Source organism: Delphinapterus leucas, chromosome 7 (genome assembly GCF_059928025.1).
Source record: "Delphinapterus leucas isolate spDelLeu-1000000601 "Yukka" chromosome 7, BTC_Dleu_Yukka2, whole genome shotgun sequence".
Classification (NCBI taxonomy): domain Eukaryota; kingdom Metazoa; phylum Chordata; class Mammalia; order Artiodactyla; family Monodontidae; genus Delphinapterus; species Delphinapterus leucas.
The window spans coordinates 100727439-100743346 of NC_143135.1; the positions used below are offsets into that span (position 1 = coordinate 100727439).

Sequence of the window (15908 nt, forward strand, 5' to 3'; positions counted from 1 at the left end):
CCATCCAAGCTGGGGCCACCACTGCCCCTCCCCCAGCCTTCACATGCCCTATCCCTCAGGTGAAAGGTCCCGGGAATCAGGAAGGAGAGGCAGTCTTGACTGCCACATTGAATCCAGGAGCTGTGTCCAGAGCGTAGCCTGCCCTTTGAACCGCATAATTCAGCACTCTAGTCCCTAGGGCGGGAAGAAAGTTAGAGGCAGCTGTCTCCCCAACTAAGTGAGAGGCAGTCTTTCATGTTACTTTCAACCTAGAGGTTTCCTTATCTGGGCCCTGTACTGGGGTATCGGTTTAGAAGCAGGAGGGAGGGTTCCTTGTTCCCGTTCAAAAAGGCTGCAGAGTTCACACTTACCCGTGGACACCCTCTGGCCAGGCTGAAGATGGGAAAGGGGAAAACGGCAGGCAAAACGGATCTCCACGCAGCGTGGATAGCGGTCCCCTGGGTCACCGCCCTCCCAGAGCCCAGCCCCCAGTCACACCTGGAGATTCTGCAAACACAGCAGAGATGCCACCTCTGGGCAGTGAAAAAAGTCTCAAGAGCCACAGGACGGTGATACCTAGAACCTCACCTTCCAGAGCCAGGAAGACAGCTTTCAAAGCAGTGATTTCCAAGGAACACAGTCTTAAAAGATATGCTATCCAAAAAAAAAAAAAAAATTCCACAGCCTAATTAGTCTAGGATGAACTGCATATTATATTTTGATAGAGGAGTTTCATAATGTGCATTAGTACATTAAAGCCTCTGAGAAGTCCTGCAGGAAAGAAACCTGTCTCTGTTTAACATGTTCCCCAAAAGTATTTATCTTTTTTTTTTCAAGTAATGTCTATTGAATTATACTAGTTACACACAAAACACACTTTAGGAAACATTACTCTCAGAAGTTACAGCGGCTCTACCCCAGCCTCTCCCACCCCTTCCTAAGTGTTTCTCTCAAGTTCCACCATCGTTTACACAATGCTTCTAACTAAAAAGTGGTTTCCTAAATCATTTGAGATGTGGGTGGTTGTGTTTTGAGAAGGCAGCAACCTCTGTCTGTGCATGACCCCAATCCTATCCAACCCACGGAGAAGATGTGCCACAATCCATGCAGAAGTAAGAGATGGGACAATGCGGGGGTGGGGGTGGGGGAGAGGTTCCTTTACCCCCAAAATGGAGCTGTGGTATCAGGGCCCTGGGAAATGTTCAGACTAACTTTTAGCCCCGGCCCTGAGCCCATCAGGGATGAACTGATTGGAGATTCCTGCTCAGGGAAGTTCATGACCAGAGCTCAACTTCCTCGACCATGGGACCTCTCTGCTGCCTTGGATGTGACCAGATGAGGGCAGTGACTGTCACACTGCAGCCGGCACGAACTCATTCATTCATGTATTAATTGAGCGCCGACTCTGTCCCAGGCAGTTCTAGATACTGAGGATATAACTGATCAACAAAGACATAGTTCTTGCCTTCAGAGAATTCACATTCTAGGGGAAGATTGAGACTGAAGTGAGCTCCTAACATCCCCATAATGGATGAGTTATGATCGCATCCTAGGACAATGACCTCAAGCTTGATCATTCAGAGCTGTAAACAGGAGGCACTCAGGTCAAATTCAGCTCACGGTCATGTTTTGTCTGGACCATATATTGTTTTGTAAAATTTGGGGGCCAACATTTAAGTTAGAAGGTTGCACATAAAAATTCACATTCCTGGTTTCTCTTCAAAAATCGGGCAATCAGGCAACTCGGGACCTATATTCCCACCCGGCTACAGCTGAATGTATTCGAGTCACTGCCGCCCCCGATGATGTGGCCTCCAGGTTGTCATGACAATGGCAACTCATGTGATCCCCCAACCGGAAGGCTGAGGGTCATTTATTATTGGGCGGCCGCTCCTTGGATGGCTCATTGACTAATTAAGCTTCCTCCTCCTTTTATTCTTTTCCTTTTTTGCCTTTCCCTCCAATATTTGAGTGGTTTTTTTAAAAAGGAAAATATAGCTTTATACCCATTGCTCTATCAAGAGTGATGGTGGCACATCACTGGTGGCGCATGGTTAAGAATCCGCCTGCCAATGCAGGGGACACGGATTCGAGCCCTGGTCTGGGAAGATCCCACATGCCAGAGTGGCTAGGCCCGTGCGCCACAACTACTGAGCCCCCAAGCCACAACTACTGAGCCTGTGCGCCCATGCTTCGCAAGAGAAGCCACCGCAACGAGAAGCCCGTGCACCGCAACGAGGAGTAGCCCCCGCTCACCGCAGCTAGAGAAAGCCCACACGCAGCAACGAAGACCCAATGCAGCCAAAAATAAATAAATAAATAAAAGTAAATTTATAAAAATAAAACAACGGTTCCTTTAAAAAAAAAAGTTGGGGGGGGGCGCTCTGCACGTCCCTGGTGGCGCAGTGGTTGAGAGTCCGCCTGCCGATGCAGGGGACACAGGTTCCTGCCCCAGTCCGGGAAGATCCCACATGCCACGGAGCGGCTGGGCCCGTGAGCCATGGCCGCTGAGCCTGCGCGTCCGGAGCCTGTGCTCCTCAACGGGAGAGGCCACAACAGTGAGAGGCCCGCGTACCGCGAAAAAAAAAAAGGGGGGGGGCTCTGCCTTTGAAAAAAATTCGGGAGAATATATTAGTGGAAGTGAAGAATCTCCCACCTTTAATTGCAAAGGTACCTGTGTCTGACATCCAGATACCTTCACTCATACGTTGCCTGCCTACCTGGCCCTCAGAGGTGATCATGAGCCTTGAGGCATAAAAACCGCCAGGTTGCTTGTTATATATGATTAGGTCCCACGACTAGATTTTTCCCAAATTCTGATCAAGATGCTAAAGACTTTGAGAAACATCGCTCTCAGAAAATAGTTTTCAGGTGCCTTTTAGAAGTTCCTTGTTTTATAGCTGCTCCCCTTAACTTCCTTTTGCTAAATACACTACAACTCCCTGAGCCAGTTAATCATTCAGTGAGTATCCACAGGTGCCTACTATGTGCCTGGCATCGTTTGGGGGACAGAGGATAATTTAACTTTGCAGAGCAGCCCAGGCCAAAGGTCACAGAGGACTGGCAGAAAGAATGCCAATAGCATCATACTCCACGCACTGCTTTCTTCCTTTCTTCCTTCCTTTCTTTCTTTTTGGCTGTGCTGGGTCTTCGTTGCTGTGCGTGGGCTTTCTCTAGTTGTGGTGAGCGGGGGTTACTCTTCATTGTGGTGTGCAGGCTTCTCATTGCGGTGGCTTCTCTTGTGGAGCATGGGCTCTAGGCATGCGGGCTTCAGTAGTTGTGGCACTCGGGCTCAGTAGTTGTGACTTGCGGGCTCTAGAGTGCAGGCACAGCAGTTGTAGTTGTGGCGCACGGGCTTAGTTGCTCCGCAGCATGTGGGATCTTCCCAGACCAGGGCTCAAACCCGTGCCCCTGCATTGGCAGGCGGATTCTTAACCGCTGTGCCACCAGGGAAGTCCTTCACACATTTCTAAGGTAGCATCTTATTTCCATCCCACATACCAGGCAGATTTTATGATACCACTTTCAAGTGTACCCTATACTTTTATATTTCTCAGCCTCTCTCTGGGCCAATCTCATTTAGCCCCTTTGCAAATTAAACGCATCTCATTAAACCAAAACCATTTAGGACAATGCCCTTCAGGTGTATGCGTCTTAGTACCTCTTTCATTTTAAGACAAGTGTTTGATTTATTTTTCATCTCATTACACTCTTTAAAATTATGTGCATCTCATTACATTCAGTGCACTGAGACGACTTATTTCAGGTGTAGACATTACACCCAGTATTACCAGGCAAGAATTTTTTTTCATTTCATTACAAGCCTGACAATTTATGTGCATCTCATTACAGCCATTTAAGACAATTCCCTTCAGTTGTGTATATCTCATTATACCTTTTCATTTTCAGATTTTTTTCATCTTATTACACCCAAGCATTATCCAGAGAACTCACTTCAGGTGTGCAGATCTCCCATCCACCTGCTCTTTCGTGAATTTCTGGGTGGTTCTTCCCCCCACAGTACTGCAACATTTTATGATATCAGACTCATGCAAGGCCAGCTCTGCCCACCTGCGGGCCTCCCGTGACTCCTTTGCAGGGAAAGAAAGAGCACTGGCTTCCCCTGGATTTGACTGAGACTCTGCCAATACTTCCCCTCACCCACAGGGACCATCTAAATTCACTTCCTCACCTGCACAGCGAGGGGGTGAGAGGGGAGGGTCTTTAAGTTCCCCTTTGGTGGATCTTCTATGAAACTCAGTCCCGCGGACGACAGTGCAGCGGACCCCCAGCTTCTCCTGGGGATGCCTCTCCTCCCTGCGGATGACCCCAGCCCTGCTGGGGAAGCTGAGACCACATCACTGCCCAGGCCCCCAGCAGCTAGCCTACTCCCCTTTTCCTGCTGCCCCTTTGCCTGCATGGCGCTGTGTATGCATGTGGGGTCACATTTTGGAAGGAGATGAAATAACCTAGCTCTCTTGTGACGAAATCCCCCCAGCACCTCCATGCCCAGGGGCATCTTCGTCTCTCTCCCAATTCCCACCTCAGGAGTTCTCTGCAGGAGGCACCTCAGAATTGCTGAGCAGGGTTTTGGAGGTGAAGGCGCCCAAATTCCATTCTCAGTCTGCTAGAGCAGACTCTCCAAGGGTGGGGCTGAGGTCGGTGCATTTTGAATAGCACCCCGGAGATGCTGAACCACTGCTTCACCCAAGCCTGATTGCAGAAAAAGCTCCGCGGTGAGTCGCTCTGAGCCGAAAGGGCCTTGTTGCACTCCGTACCGCCCCCTCCAGGGGTCTTTGCACACAACAAGGATCCCAGGCTACAGTGAAAACAGTTTCTCAGTCCTGGAAAGGGCACCAAGGGTCAGTAAACCCAACTTGCCCACTCCCTGTGGGAACCCCATCCACAGCGCATTGTAAATTGTCACCCACCTTTGCCGTCCACGTCCAGCTACGGGAGCTCGGGGCCCTCCAGCGTTGCATAGATTCACCGGATGCCGCCAACCTCCACCCCGCGAGCTGAGAGCTGCCCTCTGGCGGCGGGTGGAGGAAGCAGTGGTCTTCGAGGCTTACTTCCTCTGCGGGATATCTGCAGTGCCTTTCTCCAACGTCTTGAATTTATCCTCATGACCCCACCTGATCGGATCACGTTGTAATCCTACAGCACGTGAGGCTTCTCTGACTGCGTCTGGGGTGGCCTGTGTGCTTCCTCTTCTGTCATTCTACCTGTCTCCTTGCCAGTGAAAATAGAATCTTTTCTCTAAGTGCAAAAATAAATGTGACTTTTCACCATCCCTCCTCCACCACCCACCTTGAATGAACCTGCTGAGAAATCAGAATATGACCCAGCTCTGCCTCTACGCTTTGTGGCCTTGTGCAGGAGAGCCCAGAGGCCACTGGTCCTAGAATCAGATGGGCCACCACTAAGCAGGATTTAGGGAGCCTAAAGGGGGTGGGGGTGGTGAGGCCGATTTGAGGGGAACAGGCCACACCCTATCTTGTTTTGGTTTTGTTTTCAGGTGTTCCTGGTTGCTTCTGGATTGAGAAAATGATGAGGCTTAAGAGGCCATAGGGCCCAGTCCTTTCTCTATGTTCCTGGAAGTTTACCAGCAACAATAAAAGTCACAATGTACTGAGCACTTAGCATATATGCTAGATACTGTAAATGATTCCAAAAAGCCCTGGGGGAATTACTGGCATTATTATTAATATCCCATTTCTAAAATAAGGAAACAGAGAAATTAAATAATTTTCTCAAAAATTATTTTGCGAATAGGTAGTAGAGCTGGGATTTGAACCCAAGCCTCAAACCCATGCTCCTTCTATGAGGTAATTTGCCTCCTGAGCTTTGGCTTGATCAGGGCTGGCCTTCAAGGTCAATGGAAGAGACTCCCCTCTTCCCTGAAATCCTCGGAGGTGCCTGCATCCCTGCCCCTGCCTCTGCTTTCCTCCTGTAAGTTTCCCAGATGAAACAGCCTTCACAGACGTGGGATCCAAACCTTAGCTGCTTCTCCCAAGGCAGAGCATCTACCCGGTAGCCCACCACCTCCAGCTGGAACCATTTACATTTTGGGGGGAGGGGCAGGACCTAAGTCCTTGAGAAATTGCTCTGCGTACTTTTCTAGGAGCAACCATTTACATGGGGGGGGGGAAGGGTAGGACCTAAGTCCTTGAGAAATTGCTCTGCGTACTTTTCTAGGAGCGGTGCTGCGGCAGGGGCTGGGGAGATAGTGTTGGGGGAGAGGCCGCTGTTGACTATCAACAAACGGGGACCAAGAACGGGGCAAAGGCAGGTCCATTGCGCCGTTGCTGATGGCTGCTCAGATGTGTCGTAGAGATGATTGCGAGAGGTCAGGAGCTGCTGAGTCCGGGTAACCTGTCAGTGATGACAACAGACATCCAAGCCTCCCTCACTTCCAGCCTGTGTAGGTGATTCCTTCCCTCCTGTTCAGAGGGCAAGGCCAGGTTCTTGGGTTTTTTAGGCTCGACTGTTGACAGTAAAACCAGGTTGAAAGATGGAAGGACAAAGAGAAGGGAGCTCATCTCTGGGAGAGAGAGCAGAGAATGGGGCCCAGACGAAGTGGGGGAGGCCACTGAGAGCAGAGGGCAGGCCCGGGGCCCCAGGCGTTGTCGGATCAGGAACACTTTAATGGGTAAAACAAAGTGGTTCTGTTCAAGGAGGAGGAGAGGAGAGAAAAGTGGAAATACACTGGACTGGAATGCAGACACCTGGCCTTTCATTAACTCGCTTCATTTTCCTGTTCTCTGACAGATGGGGGGTGGAAGAGAGAATGAAGAGGGGGACACAGGATAGAGGAAGGGGAGAGAGGGAGGGAGGGAGGGAGGGAGGGGAAGAGAGAGAGGGAGATAAAGAGAGAGAGGAACTAGATGTGCTTGTGTCTCTGGGGTTTGTCAGACAAAGCTATTATCAAAATGCCAACCAGCTCCTGCCTGGCCAATTTGCATATTCCATGCTGTGCTCTTTGAAGCAGGATGAATATGCATGAGGGCTTGGGCAGGAGGTGGGGGGGTGGAGCTGCGAGGCTGTGGGTTAAGGTGGCCCATTGTTCTTTTAAAAGAAAGGCAGTAATATGAAGCCAAGCACCTTCCTGGTAAGCAGAGTGGCCTCTGCGTCCCCTCTCTCACGAAGGGAGGAGGAGTGCAAAGCTCAGGCTCAGACAGAAATCCTAAGGAGTCTCCTCTCTTCCTCCCAAGGAAATAAATAATCAGGCGCCATCAAGGACGTGTCTCTTCTCCAAGAGCTGCATCTAAGTACCCTCCCCTCCACGCATACTAATCATGGACGCTGGCCCGGGTGTCACCTCTCCCGGCTCCCTCCCGATTCACGCTTCTGCTGAAGGAGGGCTGGGCCCCTGGGGTGCCCCCTGCTCTTGGCCTTTGGTGAGAGCGGAAGCGCTCTTTGTGACGGGGCCGCTGGGGGAGTCCCTAGGACACAGTGATGCTCAAAGCCCATGGAACGGACTCATCACGCCCGTTAGGACTTGGGTCATCATTCATACTAAAACACCCATTGGATTGCACCTTATGATTTTCCCCGTCTCTTCCCTGGCCTCTAGAAGACAGTTATACTCCAGATATTATTCCAGTGAGCACGCAAAAGGTTTATTTCATTTTAAAAATCCAACTCATCCCATAAAACTTAGTATCCCAACGTCCTTCCCTTTGGGTTTTTTCTTTAATTTGTTTATTTAGTTTTGTCTGCACTGGGTCTTTGTTGCAGCGCGCGGGCTTTTCTCTAGTTGCGGAGAGCGGGGGCTACACTTTGTTGCAGAGCACGGGCTCTAGGCACACAGGCTTCAGTAGTTGTGGCTCGTGGGCTCTGTAGTTGTGGCACACGGGTTTAGCTGCTCCATGGCATGTGGGATCTTCCTGGACCAGGGCTTGAACCCGTGTCCCTTGCGTTGGCAGGCGGATTCTTAACCACTGTGCCACCAGGGAAGTCCCTTTTTTTAAAAAATTAATTAATTAATTAATTTTCCTTTGGGTTTTCTTTCTGAGATACCACATCTGTCTCCCGTCTTGAAGCAGAGATGCAAGGAAAGGGAATGTGGGGACATAGGATAGTTTGTTTCAATTCTACACAACCAAAGGCTGGCATCAGGCCCTACAACGGCATTTCCTCACCGAGACTGGATCAGGTTAAGCTTCGCAAACCCACATGGAGGCCTTTAATTGATGCGGATGCACCTCAGTAAAGGAGCCTGCTGGCCGAACTAAGTCCTACCTGCCCAGGAGGGTGCCCTGCAGGCCCTGGCTCCCCGGTGGCCCTGGCTGAGTGCCTAGCTCAAGTCCCTAGGTCGACTTGAGCTTTGCCGTCGGGACTGACTGGAGTTTGAAGTATCCATCCACCCTGGGACTCTTCCTGGACGTCACAACAGTCCTGAGGGAAGAGGACCAGAGTGGGGGGGAGAGACAGTGAGATCACCTGTTAATCACACCATCCTTGCTTTCTGAGGGTTCAGTCTCCGAGAGTCAGGGCTCCAGCTTTTTTTTACTGAAAGCTCAGTAAAGCGTCTCCAAACGTAACACAAACACCAATTACCTGGAAATCTCGTTAAAATGCAGCTTCCAACGGTGGGGCGGGGGGTTGCTGGGCGCTGGGCCTGAGTTTTGCGTTTCTAACAAGTTTCTACGCGTTGTCACTGCTGCTGGTCTGGGCCCCTCATGTTGAGTAGCAAGGACAGAGGAAAGGGTGATGCAAAACCACGAGACATTGATTTACTATCCCCCTCGGCTCCCGATGTGGACAACAGGAGGGAAACAGCAGCCGCTACTCCCACCCCCGCCCCCGCCCCCGCCCTGCTAGACTCACCTCCTCCGAGATGGAGCATCTCCTTGGCACCTGAGGCTTATTTTTAACTGCCAGCAGCTTTGATTAGCGTGTCTCTGCTGCTTCAGACACCTGCTGGCAGGATAAATTGGGGGAAAGGAGTGGCTGACCCAGATCTGACAAATCCAAGGCAGGAAGGAAGGCTCTTGGGAATTCACTGCTCCCCCACCCCCCCCCCATAGCTGGCAAAGTGTGAATCGTGCTAAGGACCTCACCCTGCCAGTGGCCCTTTGCCCCTTGGCCGTGGCACCAAAGAATGCAGAGCTGCAGGTGCCCCTTTTTGTCAAAGCTCTGGTACTTAGGTACACACGCTGACCCCTGAGGATTTGCATTGGGTACCTTGTGGTGTTTCCACCTTCCTATAGTGGCCGGGCCTCTGTCCACACAGAAGTCCTGCTCTGTGTAGATGCCTGAGTTTGAGCTGCAGGCACTGGGGTAGTTTCCCCGCCCCCTCACCCCCAGGGAAGACTGCTACTGCTCTGCGGCACCACTCCTAGAAAAGCAGAGGCCCAGGAAGTGAGAGGCAGGGCAACAAGGATGCCTTCTATTGTCACCTGTGTCGATCTGTAGCCTTCTGTGGAGTTGCCAGTGTGGTGAAGCACGGCTTTCCGTGTGGCACACAAACACCAAACTCCTAAGAGGGGGTGGAGATCTAACTGGATAAGAGGACAAGGTGCCAGTCTGACTCCACCACTTTGAGCATCTCTGCTTCTTGGTCTCCGCATCCTTCTGTCAGGGCAATGCTACTACCTACGTAGGGCTGCTGAGATGCAAGATGACTTGTAGAGGTGACAAAGCTAGTGGCAGGTGCATAGCAAGTACTTGATAAAAGTTTTGTTTTAAGACAGGACTGTGGGAATCTGCAGAGTTAGTATCATTCAAGCCAGAAGATGGAAGCCAAAACAGTTCAGGTCATGGTGAAATTGAGCCCCCTCCGGATACGAGGACAGCTTTCACCTGCTGGCCCAAAGAGGCTGGCAATGCCGGGGACAGCACATGGGAGTCGAGGGCTGCAGGGAGGGCAAGGAGGGCACGCACGGCCAGGGGATACCAGGGGTCAGTGGGAGCAGTCAGGAAAGCAGCCGGGACCCCCACGCTGGGAGAACCCAGCGGAGCTGATGCCCTCCAGCACCCGGGCCTCCTGGAGTCAACCCGGCCATCCCAACAGGAGGCACCACAGCTGCCCAGCCGCTCCCCCCGAGCTTCACTTGCCATGCGCTAACTTCACAATCTCCTCTCTAACCAGTAGCTCCTCCAACTCAGCGTGCGGCTCCCTGTAAAGCTGTCAGGCAGCTAGATCTTAGGCGTCTGCAGATGGCCTCGTCCTCCTGTCTGTACGACTGCAGCCCCGCCACAGGGCATGGCGTGCACCACCACCCCCGGCCCAGCCCTAAACACCGTGTTGGCTGCCACGGGCCACGAGCATCATGTGGTTGCAGCTACACATCCTTTCTCTGGAGGTTGGTACCAGAGGGCCGAGGGACACCACACGCCAAAGCACATGAAGAATATTAATTAAATGAAGGTTTATTTCAAAATTAGTCTTAGGGTGGAAGCTGTTTTTGAGGGCTGGAGCCAGACTACACCATGAGTGGCGACAGCGTCTATCTCCCTCCGACACAGGCAGAGAGGAGGTGACGTCAACAGCCCTGCCCCTCGGTCATGCATCCAATGGTTACTAGGACTAGAAGCCAACAGCAAAGGACCCCGCGCATTTGCTCATGTTTAATCCAGGTTAAGCTATACACGTTTAAATACACGGCGGAGGCTACGTGGTGTCATGCAGTCCCTGCGGTGGGATGACTCTTGCTCAGTGACCTCCGCAGCAAGGCTGCTCCCAAGGGCAAGGTTAGGTAGGACAGAGCACTGGAAAGAGAAGAGGAGAGAAGGGATGTCAAAGCAAGTGTGTGGCCAGACCTGCCAGCCCAGGGTGTCCGTGGCCGAGAGCGGTCACGCCAGCCTCTCGCCTGCGTCCTGAGCAGAGAACTGTCCCCTTGGAACCAGGGAAGGATGGTGATCATGTGTCTTCCTTCCAGAAGGAGGAAGCGCCAGGGATAGGCGATTGTTCAGTGTAATGATTAACTGCAGGGTCTCTGCTGCCCATTTGCTTGGGTTCACATCCTGGGTCTGGCTGTTACTAATTCTATGACCTTCGGGAAATAACTTCTCCTACCTGTGCTTGTTTCTTCATGTGTACAGTAGACTGTGCCTCTGCCTACTCCACAGGGTTGCTCAGAGGCAAATAGAAAGTGCTCAGTAAATGTTAACTAGTTTTATAAATTCACTGACATTTCAGTGGATCGTGAGGGGTAAAGTCTAGCTCTCGGGCTCCCAGACTTATAGAACCCATTTCTACACACCTCCTCTGAGAAATGGGATACTCTTTAAAAATCTTTAAGAGTCAGAAGTTCTTCCCAATGTTTAGTCTAAATTCATCCTGCGGAAATTTAATATTAATCTTTCTGAGCCTTATGGAAACAATACAGCTCAGAGGTTCTAAACTGAGGTCCACAAGCCTTTGGAAGCTGTGCCCAAGGTTGTGCCTGTGGAGCAAAACCTAATGAAAAACAGAATCTGGACAATGAATGACCATTGATGGAGAGTGTTACACAATCAATGTTTGTGTCCCCCCAAGAATTCATGTTGAAGCCCTAACCCCCAGTGCAGCTGTCTTTGGAGATGGAGCCTCTAAGGAGGGAGGGTTAAATGAAGTCTTATGGGTGGGGCTCTGATCTGCCGGGATTAGTGTCCTTGTAAGAAGCAGCACCAGAGCGCTCTGGCACTCTCCCCACACACACAGAAGAAAGGCCGTGTGAGAACATAGCGAGAAGGTAGCTGTTTACAAGCCAAGAAGAGAGCCCTCACTAGAAACCCACTTTACTGGCCCCTTGATCCTGGACTTCTACTCTCCAGAACTGCGAGAAAATAAATTTCTGTTGTTTAAGCCACCTGGTCTTCTGTTTTAGCAGCCTGAGCAGACTAATACAGATATTAATATCTCCCAAAGAAAGACAACCAGGTAATAGGTCTCTTAATGGAAGTTTACAACCATTGATAACCTAAAACTTATCAAAAATTTTGTGGCCAATTGTACACTGAGCTCTCTGGCCCTGCCTGGTCTGGTCTGGTGTGGACGATCTGAATGTGATCAGTCCTCTAGCTCTACTGGGCAACAAGAAATACAAAAGGTTGAAGAACGTATTAAATGAAACCGTGAGGACACAACTACCGAGGAAAAGCCGGAATGAGGAAATGCTATGGGGCAAATAACCTGGTTTCTCTAAGAAATAAAATTCAAAGAATGAGAGAGAGGAGGGAAAGGGGAACCTATATATATTAAAAGAGATTTAAGAGATACATTATGCAGTTGTAATGTATGGACCTTCTTTGGATCCTGATTCAAACAAATAACCTGAAAAAAATTTATAGGAAAATCAGGGAAACCTGAACACTGGTTGGGTAATCAAAGATACTTTTTTTTTTTTTTTTTTTTTGGCCATGCCATGAGGCATGTGGGATCTTAGTTCGACCAGGGATCGAACCTGAGCCCCCTGCAGTGGAAGTGTGGAATCTTAACCACTGGATGGCCAGGGAAGTCCCTCAAAGATACTTTTACATTTTTTATTTTTCTAGTTGTGATCATGATATCGTGGTTATATTTTAGGAATGTGCACTGAAATATTCATGGATGAAAAATATATATAATGGTTGGTATTTGCTTCAAAATAACATGGAAGAGAGAAGTGATATAAATGAAAACTAGATTGGCCAGGAGTTAATAATTGTTAAAGCTGGATGTTAAGTACATGGCAGTTCATCATACCGTTCACTCTACTTTTATATATATTAAAAATTTCCGTAATAAAAGATGAAACAAAAAAGTTATGAAGGGATGTAGCTAATCATGACTCTAGTTTGCTGCCTTCCAAGTAGTTGAAACTGTTAAAGGTATCCTCTGGCTTTGTTTTTGCCACTAAATAGCCCAAGCCGCAGAGAACTTTCACAATAACCCTTTTGTTGGTTTGGCTGCTTTTTGTGTGGAGTCACTCTGGTGACTCGGGGGTGATGGAATCTCCTCCTCAGGCCTCCTAGCAACATCCAAAGGCGAGGGCCTCCCCACAATTGTCCGCTGAGTCCCCTGGCCCTGCCCGATCTGGCCTGGCATGGATGCCCTGGGAGGGCTGCAGTGCGGGTTCCACGTGTCCAGCAGGAGTCCTGGGGGAGGGGGCCCTAGAGGATGCTTCTGCTCCCAGAGGCCTGGGCCGCTCTCACCTTTTAAAATGTAGTCCGTCAGCAAAGTGGGCACCTTCTCATTATCCTCCTTCATGGCAAAGAGAACTGGAGAAGGAGAGAGAAAGGAGCTAAGATGCATCAGGGCATAGGGCTCACCTCTGGGGCCAGACAACCCACCAACCCAAAGTGAGCGAGGCAGAGTCAAGGAAACAAGACATTCACTGAGTACTGAGCAAAGTCTAGAAGCCTCTGGCAAGAGTCAGCATTCAACCTACTGGGGCGGGGAGGGGGCTGCTGGGAAATCCATCAAAGGAGCCAGGGTCGGGGCTTCCCTGGTGGCGCAGTGATTGGGAGTCTGCCTGCCGATGCAGGGGACACGGGTTCGTGCCCCGGTCTGGGAGGATCCAACATGCCGCGGAGCGGCTGGGCCCATGAGCCGTGGCCGCTGAGCCTGCGCATCCACAGCCTGTGCTCCGCAACAGGAGAGGCCACAACAGTGAGAGGCCCGTGTACCGCAAAAAAAAAAAAAAGAGTCAGGGTGGCCCTATGGATGAGGTGACTTCACTTTTATCCTTTACTTTTTTTGTGTGTGCTCATCTATAATTTCCACATCACCTCCTAAGTATGTATCTTTAATGATCATAAAAATAAACAAAGCAATTTAAAAAAGGAATCAGCTTTCAGATGCAATCCAAATGTTAAGAATGACAGCTGTCACATCACCGAACCACCGATAAATCTGTCTTTAAAGACATTCTATTCGTATAAACAGATATTATTAGCAAAGTTCTCGCCTCCAGTTTATTAACAGCAAATGAATTTAATTTCACAAATATTTTCTACTCTATGCCCAGTACAGCGCTAGAATTTGTGGGAATGCAAGAATATTAATGACCCTCAAGGAGCTTACAGACTTCTTGTTGAAACAGGATATGACCTACACATGAAGCAAACAATAGGGAAGTGAATGAAGCCTAAAGGCTTTTTATAAAAGTTTTGAAAACAGATTTTTCTGTTATTAAACTAGGAAGCATCTTCTCATATTCATGATTCATGTTGTGGAAGTCAGCTTTGTAGAAAATCCTTCAAGAAAATACCTGGACCTCGCTTATACTATCGGAAAGTGAGGGCAGGGGTGGGTTATCCAACAACAGAGTTATTCATCAGTGGATGCCTTAAGTAAACTGTGGTGTATGTAATACACACACAGTCTCATACAGCCTCATGAGAGATGAGAGCGATCTCTATGCACAAGACATACTTATGAATGGAGAAAGAAGGCTGCAGAACTTTATGTATTAATTTTAAATGAGTAAATAATAAATGCTAATATTCATAGAAAAATCTGGAAGAATGTGCACAAAACCGTAAAAAGCAGATACCTCGGACTGTGAGACCCCGGGCGTTGTTCCCTTCTACTGTGATATCTCTACAGTGTCCAGTTTTTTTCCATGAACATGTATTACTTTTGGCAAGTGGAAAAAACACTAAAGATCAGCTGGCCCTGATAGCTGGGGTCAGGAGGCAACCATTACAATGGAGGGACCACCCCCCAGTCCATTCCTAGGTCCTGTTTTCCATTGATTGCAAGTCAGGGTCATGGAACTTGACTCCAAAGCTCAGGAGTGGGTGAGGAACAGAGCCTGATGGTGGCATGAGTCCGTGGCCAACTCCAGAAAAAGACTGGACCTCAGGCCATCCAGGCAATGGTTTCTTTTATTTCTTCCGTATTTTAAGACATGGATTCATTTCGATGTAATAGGCTGAAAATACTTTGCAACTGAGCACGAGCAGACTAAATGCTGCCCACCAAGAAGATAGGCGTAAAAATACAATAATTGCACTCAGTCAATATGTGACTAAGGTGATCTCCAAAATCCAAACTTTATATAAATTGCCCAGTCCCCGGAGCCAGTCTTTGGCCTACATTCTTTTTTTTTTTTTTTTTTTTGCGGTACGCGGGCCTCTCACTGTTGTGGCCTCTCCCGTTGCAGAGCACAGGCTGTGGACGCGCAGGCTCAGCGGCCATGGCTCACGGGCCCAGCCGCTCCGCGGCATGTGGGATCCTCCCGGACCGGGGCACGAACCCGCGTCCCCTGCATCGGCAGGCGGACTCTCAACCACTGCGCCACCAGGGAAGCCCCGGCCTACATTTTTGACTCAGGAGTTGGGGACAGAGGAGTTGTTATTCACGAACCCATACAAGGATGTGCCCAAAAAGAGAGCTTTCATCATCTACAGGAGAATTGGTATTCAGGAAAGTTGGCAGTTTTATTTTTAAAGGGATAAAATATTGGAATGTCGTATGTCCATATGACAGAAGAGAGAGCCATAAAAAGGATGTTAACCAAATGTTAACTGATGTGACTGAAATCATGATATGAAATTTTATAGCCGGTATAATCCCAACCATATGGAAAAGGCATAAAATACTATGGCTGAAAAACACCATACAGTAACCACGGTGAAGGGGACAAGAAGTTACTTATTTTCTTTTGTTCACATTTCTATGTTTCCAAAGTATTCTAAATGATGGATATACTCTAGCCCTAACTTTTAAAATGAACTTGAAATGTGTAAACAAACCCAGTGTTTCTTAATTAAAATGAAAGGATTTCACACTGAATTCCTGAATAGGTATCTGTAATAAATTTATAGCTCTTCCTTTTTTAAAAAGAGCATGATAGAAAAAAAAAAAGAGTACGATAGAGTACTCTACATATATCAACCTTCATAATTTGTCCAAATTATTTTCCAAATGCTTACTCCTTGTGAAAATACAAACACCTATAAATGTCAGCTCGTTTCTATCTGCTTCCGTTAAAAAAAAAAATCTTTGTGCATAT

At 49.0% G+C, this 15908-nt stretch overlaps 1 protein-coding gene across 1 annotated transcript in view; it reads right to left on the minus strand.

Annotated features, from left to right (window-relative positions):
• Positions 1-6833: 6833 nt before the first annotated feature.
• The window catches only part of FEZ1 (fasciculation and elongation protein zeta 1), a 43724-nt gene continuing 34649 nt past the window's right edge, over positions 6834-15908 (minus strand). The window contains exons 9-12 of the mRNA XM_022560289.3: positions 13102-13167; positions 8812-10695; positions 8542-8660; positions 6834-8379 (exon numbers count right to left, since the gene is read on the minus strand). Coding sequence (XP_022415997.1) covers positions 10679-10695; positions 13102-13167 — 83 coding nt within the window. The 3' untranslated portion in view covers positions 6834-8379; positions 8542-8660; positions 8812-10678. The remainder of the gene's footprint in view (positions 8380-8541; positions 8661-8811; positions 10696-13101; positions 13168-15908) is intronic.